The 6,476-nt window shown below is 33.6% G+C and overlaps 1 protein-coding gene across 2 annotated transcripts; it reads left to right on the top strand.

The window, feature by feature from the left end:
- The first annotated feature begins 1,008 nt into the window (after positions 1 to 1,008).
- LOC116108359 (protein LAZ1) lies at positions 1,009 to 6,157 on the top strand. Of its 2 annotated transcripts, XM_031394606.1 has the most exons (9): positions 1,009 to 1,139; positions 1,494 to 1,770; positions 1,882 to 1,938; positions 2,461 to 2,569; positions 3,454 to 3,638; positions 3,744 to 3,832; positions 4,300 to 4,561; positions 4,770 to 5,018; positions 5,350 to 6,157. In XM_031394606.1, exons 2-9 carry the CDS (start codon positions 1,618 to 1,620, stop codon positions 5,698 to 5,700), a joined length of 1,455 nt encoding a protein of 484 aa, XP_031250466.1. In that variant the 5' UTR covers positions 1,009 to 1,139; positions 1,494 to 1,617; the 3' UTR covers positions 5,701 to 6,157. The 2 variants fall into 2 exon arrangements, with proteins under 2 accessions (XP_031250466.1, XP_031250467.1); XM_031394607.1 differs by lacking the exon at positions 5,350 to 6,157 and having other exon boundaries at positions 4,765 to 4,972.
- Positions 6,158 to 6,476: the final 319 nt, after the last annotated feature.

Raw genomic sequence — 6,476 nt, 5'->3', positions numbered from 1 at the left:
TATTTTGGGTGTCGTTACCGCCAACCAATCGTCGATCGATTTGTATTTCATGTATGTTTGCTAAATTTTAAATCTATAGAGAATTAATTGTAATTTTTAACGGTGTATTTACTGATTTTTTGGTGGATCAAACTGGTTAAACCAATCAACCCCGAACCTGACAACTTTGTTGGGTTTCACCTCAAGTTGATTATTAAAACATTATTGCCCTTCCGCTAATTACTCTAAAGTCATCTATAGTTTTGAATTTTGCTCAATGGAATATTAGTGATAATTTTTTGAAAGTACAGCGGATTTTTTTATTTTTATTTTTTTTAAATAATCTAAAGGTTAGGGCCGATTATTATATCTAAAAGTACCAACTTCTTACCCACTTGTTTTCATTTTAACTTTCCAAATATGACACTTTGCCCCTTAAAAATAAAATAAAGTTCTTAACTTCTATTTCTCTTTTACCCCTTCATTCATTGAACATTACAAGTGCCCCCCGAAGGTCAACTTCTTAACTCTTATATCGCAAAACTTAATCACATCATTAATACTAAAATTATGGATGTATTCTAAACTTAAAATTACTTAAATCGACTTTTTTTATTTTTTATTCCATAATAATAATAATAAAGAACATAAAATATAAAATATACAGTTTCAAGTATAATTATGACGTCATTTTAAATTAAAATTTAGTTTAATAAAAAAATACTCCTCCAATCCCAAATATTCATATTCTCTTTTTGGAAAATCCCAGAATATATATATTTTTTTAATATATAATTTCAATTTTCGTAAAACAAATTTATTATTTAGAAAAGAGTAATACTAGATTTATAAAGAGGTATACAAAGAGTCATACAAAGAGTCAAATCCAGCCCTTGAAATTCATGATTATCTCTTTCTCTCTTTCTTTTTTCTTTTTTCAAGGGTTAAATTTAGCTCTTTGTATGATTTTTTGTATGCTTCTTTATAAGGTTAGTATTACTCTTAAAAAAAAGCGCATGAGAGTTTCACGTATGAAATCCGCACGTGCAACGTGCGAGTCACATTTCAGCTTCTTCTTCTGTTGTGTCTTTGTGTACCAAAACGGGTTTATTCTCTTCCCAAAACGACAACTCTCTCTGCTCACTCTCACACCCATCTCTGTAAGTGCTGCTTTTTATTTCTTTTTCAATTTAATTTTCCTTTTCTGTTTATCGAATTAATTCAATGTTTGAAATTGATCTTAGCTTTGAAATTATCACCTTGAAATTGATTTTGTTAAGTTTTGATATAGCCAGTATTTGATTACTGAAGCTTGTTCTTTTGTATTGACCAAATTAAACCAAAAAAAGAATCTGGGTATTACTGGTTCTCTTAGATATTAATTGGGTATGCTTGTTTTAATGAATAGATAATGAAAACGTAATTTTTAAAGCAAAATTTTAAGCATTCTTAGTCTGTATATTTGCTTTTAGAGGTATTTTTGGTGATGTAGTTTGTTGGGTGGATGTTAACAGGTGCATATCTCTGGTGGCTCGTTGAATTGTCAGCAAATGTATTATGTGTTAGTTTGGAGATTGGTAATTTCATTATGCTGGCAATCTTTGAAAGTGTAGGCCCAATTAGAAGTTTGTGTAGCTAATGAGGATTACAACTTATCACTATCTCGTTTCCCTGTTGGCTTATACGACTCCCTTATGGGCAAGTCTAATTGCCGGTGTTCTTGTAGTTGTTACTCTATCTCTGTCGATGTACCTCGTGTTTGAGCACCTTTCTGCATACAAAAATCCTGAGGTTTTTAATTCTTTGTCACACTGTTGTGGATTTTCTTGACGTGTTCATTAGTTTTTTGCTCAAATTATTATTTTATTCACATGCCGTTTCTTTTGGGTCCTTGTCTTTCAGGAGCAAAAGTTTTTGATTGGAGTTATTTTGATGGTTCCTTGCTATGCAGTGGAGTCGGTAAGTTGTTTAATAGAAAACAATGCAGCATTATTTATATAGATATGAAGGTAATATTTTTTCGTTTAATGGATGTACCTTCTTTCCACGGTGAATGATTGTCAGTACTTTTTTGTTATTTTCTGACATGTTTGGGTAAGTTAATCTGGTAATGCATACATGTCTTTAAATTACAAGCTTGGCTTGTGGAATCATTTTGAAAATATCAGATATACATTTGGATTAGATCACTGTCAATTTGTGGCATATTTGAGGTGGGAGTTTCAGTATATTGTCTCTTATTTCAAGTTGTGGTATATTGATATATTGACTTACCAGAATGGTTTGCGAAAATGGTTGGAGCATTTATATTTAAGGAGTTGTACATTCATGTGGTTATTTTTAGTTTATGCAATAGCTTCTTTTGTCCAATATAGATACATATTTTACTGTGGTATGACATTGTTTGTCTGTTAGGTACTACTTGCCCTTGTCCATCAGTATATCATTTTCTCTTTCTCTAACATGCATTATTTTATACAGTTTGTGTCGTTGACTAATCCATCAATTAGTGTTGATTGTGAGATACTACGGGATTGCTACGAATCCTTTGCCATGTATTGCTTTGGAAGATACCTTGTTGCATGCTTGGGTATGTACTTTCAAGAGCTTTCTTATGTGATATTGAAATTTTATTTACGTAGAGCATTTCAAGTTTGTAGATTCACTAATGCATTATTTTGTTAACTGAAAATTCTGTTTTCTTATTTTTTTATTCACCTAGGAATATTCTTTTTCTCTCTCATGGGGGTATCAATAATTCTATTTATAAGAATTCAATTAGTTCATAATCTTAGGCTCTTTTAACGGTTAAATTTGATTTTCTGCTGTAACTTCATTTAAGGTGTTCTGATCAAATCGAAGTGTTAGGATCTAGAAAGGAAGTTTGGATCGATCAAAGATGTTCCCTCTTGCTCAAGTGCTTATATTTCTTGATATATTACATGTACCAAATAATCACCACTATGATTTGAAAATTCTAATAAAATATTCACTTCCTGCTAGCTTGCCTACAAACTTGTGCTTGCTTTTCTTAAGACCAGTCCAGATGCATGCAAGAGGATACATATATCTTTTCTTTGGATTCATGGAAGAGCATTCGCATGGTGCATCAATTATTAATCTTTCCACCACTTCAAGGTTCTTGAGTTTTGCATTCACAAACAAATGCATATTTGAATATGCATTTCATGTTAACAAGCTGAAGAATACACTTGCATGGTTAATCTGTCTCAGAGTATATAGTTTCCATGGCTATGCCACAACATTAATGTTGAATTGTTACATTGGAGTTGTCTGTTAATCAACTGGTTGTATGACTCAATAAAATTCTGCTTAAGTTTATTCACTTTAAGATTGTATATGTTGAAAAATTCCTTTCTTATCAATTTATTTTTGCACTTTTCTGGCTTACTTTCCCAGCTGATTTTGTCTTTGCTCTTCTTTTGGCTTTTTTCCCCTTAATAATTATGGAAGGCGGAGAAGAAAGGACTATCGAGTTTATGGAAAGAGAAGGACGCGCAAGCTATAAAAATCCCCTATTAGAACCCAGTTTTGAGAAAGGAACCGTGCAGCACCCATTCCCAATGAACTATGTCTTGAAACCATGGAAACTTGGTCAATGGTTTTACCAAGTTGTCAAGATTGGCATTGTTCAATATGTATGTTTTCTTTCACTTTGTCAAATGCCATCTTTTACCTTTTTTGTTACTTTCCAATTTTTTTTTTCTTTGTCTAATAGGGTGAGTTCTGTCTTTCTTTGGCAGATGATAATAAAGTCTCTTAGTGCTATTTTAGCTGTAGTTCTTGAAGCCTTTGGTGTATATTGTGAAGGAGATTTCAAGTTGAGATGCGGGTAAGATCATCTTAACGACCATTGACCAATAACATGGTAGCTAAAACTTTTGCTGCAAAATTTGAATGCTTTGTTGTGTGCTTTGTTTGTGATATAGAGCTTTGTGATGGCCTTATTTTAGCATAAGGGCTCTTAGGATCGCATGCTGCTGGGTTGAATGGTTTCGAGACTGATGCTTGTTTTATTATGTATATTAGTTTTCCTTGTGGGTGTAAATAATTGTTTGTTATTTGATAATCATGCAAATATATTGACAGGAATCAGTATGGTTTCATGTGGTTTGGATACATAAACAAACTCTCTTGTGATACACATTCCAGATCTTAGTTCAATTTAATTTAATGAGAGAGAGAATTCCATCTGCAAATTTTGTTATTGATTTTTCTTACATTTGGAATAGTGAGCAGTTATGAATGTAATTTTTTTAAGAAATCTCTGATTGCCCAAGCCTTCTTGTGTTTTTGTAGGTATCCTTATATCGCGGTGGTTTTAAATTTTAGTCAGTCCTGGGCTTTGTATTGTTTAGTTCAATTTTATACAGTCACAAAGGATGAACTGGCACACATAAAGCCATTGGCCAAGTTTTTAACATTCAAGTCAATTGTGTTTTTGACTTGGTGGCAAGGTGTGGCGATCGCTCTTCTTTATGCTCTTGGTTTGTTTAAAAGTCCTGTAGCTCAAGGCTTGGAGTTTAAATCAAGTGTGCAAGATTTCATAATTTGTATAGAGGTAGATGCCTTCATTCACTAGTTTAATTCTTTGGGAAAGTGATATCACTCACTAAAACCCACCTTTTTTTTTTATATTGAATTTTTAAGAACCTTAACTTTTCTCATTTCTTCAACGTTCATAGTAATTCTCTGAGTTTCATATAAATAATGCTATAAATCTCAATCAAAATAGTAAAGTTTAATAGGTCTGTATTCATCCAGCACAGATGGGCATTGCTTCTATTGTCCACCTATATGTATTCCCTGCCAAGCCTTACGAGCTAATGGGAGAGTGTTTTTCTGGAAGTGTTTCTATCCTTGGAGACTATTCTGCTGATTGTCCCCTGGACCCTGATGAGATTAGGGATAGTGAGCGACCTACAAAGCTACGTCTACCACAGCCAGACATTGATAACAGGAGTGGAATGACCATTAGAGAAAGTGTTCGGGACGTTTTTGTTGGTGGTGGTGAATATGTAAGTTTCTTCAATTCTATATTGTGACGTTCAAGTAGTCTTTACATGTGGATATTTTTGGCCTTTGCAAATTATAAAGGATAAAAGATCAATCAATTTGTTTTAATTGCCTAGAACTTAACATTTTATTGGCTCAGGAAAGAGTATAATAAGTTTAAGAAATATGTTAATGCCGATACACATCTTATAACTAACTTATGTTAATATAATCCTTATAGATCTGTTTTAGCAGGAATTACTTACTTGTCTTTTAACATAATGTAAAACCTCACTTTTGTTTCATCTTTCTCCTTTTATTTGATGTTGAATCTGATGTTTGTCACCGATGCAGATAGTAAACGATGTGAAGTTCACTGTGACCCAAGCAGTAGAGCCTGTGGAGAAGGGTATTACAAAGTTCAATGAAAAATTACATAAGATCTCCCAAAATATAAAGAAGGACAAGGATAAGAGGAGAACAAAGGACGATAGTTGCATTGCCACATCATCACCTGCACGGAGGGTAATTCGGGGAATTGATGACCCACTGTTAAATGGGAGCATTAGCGACAGTGCACCTACACGGAAAAAGCACCGTCGGAAATCAGGATATACTAGTGCAGAAAGCGGGGGAGAAAGCAGTAGTGATCAAAGCTATGGTGGTTACCAAGTCAGAGGTCATAGGTGGGTCACCAAAGATTAGTGAGGAGAGGATTTTGTATCTACGCAAGAAATGGGGGGCTCAACAATGATGGTTGAGGAATGAAGCATAGACGGTTTATGCATTAGCATTCAGCAAGAAAAGTGCAATTCTCCCATTAAGGCTTGTTGGTTTACGTGTACAAAGCTCCACAAGGAAGCTGAAGACTTCAATCCAAATTTTTCTGGTATGTGGATCTTTTCATGTTAATTGGTGAGGTTGTCCATGCGATAGGTGCTAAATGGTGTACGATTATTATGCTTGATGCGCTTTCAATATTCTGTATAGAATTTCTTAAGGCTTGAGAGGTTGTGAATGCCACTGAAATTAGGACAATGATGCATGATTTGAGAAAAAGAAATTCGTGTTAAATGGATGTCCATCGAGTAAATCAATTGTCTTTACAACGCATTGTCTTGTTGTACTTAAGTGGAAGAATCGCTTTGTTGAAAGAATTTAATGCCGCTGTCTAGTAATTATGTTGTGCAACCTTTACTTAATTGAGGTTTTATTCATGTAAATTACTTGATGCCGTATATTCGTTCCACATTTTATTAACTGAATAATTTGTTTAAGAAGAAACCATATTTGAGCCAACAATACCATGTATGATTTAGGCATAAATATCCTTATTTGTTTTTTGGATTGCCTCTGTCAATAAGAATACAGAAGCCTTGCAGTTGAGTAGTTACTAATCCCGAATAAGAGGGAGGGGCAATGAAAATTCGATTTAGGATTCGATCGATCAACAAAGATGAGGATATGAACCAAAGAAATCA

This window comes from Pistacia vera, unplaced genomic scaffold (assembly GCF_008641045.1).
Source record: "Pistacia vera cultivar Batoury unplaced genomic scaffold, PisVer_v2 Contig562, whole genome shotgun sequence".
Classification (NCBI taxonomy): Eukaryota; Viridiplantae; Streptophyta; class Magnoliopsida; order Sapindales; family Anacardiaceae; genus Pistacia; species Pistacia vera.
The sequence above is the reverse complement of the archived record's forward strand: the minus strand, read 5'-3'. Positions and strand labels throughout refer to the sequence as shown.

What these genes read in the sequence shown, in the direction of transcription:
- LOC116108359 (XM_031394606.1), top strand. Translation starts at nt 1,618, where the DNA reads ATGAGGATTACAACTTATCACTATCTCGTTTCCCTGTTGGCTTATACG. An exon ending in CTGCATACAAAAATCCTGAG is followed by an intron (nt 1,771 to 1,881) that starts GTTTTTAATTCT and finishes CTTGTCTTTCAG; the next exon opens with GAGCAAAAGTTTTTGATTGG. An exon ending in ATTTCATAATTTGTATAGAG is followed by an intron (nt 4,562 to 4,769) that starts GTAGATGCCTTC and finishes CATCCAGCACAG; the next exon opens with ATGGGCATTGCTTCTATTGT.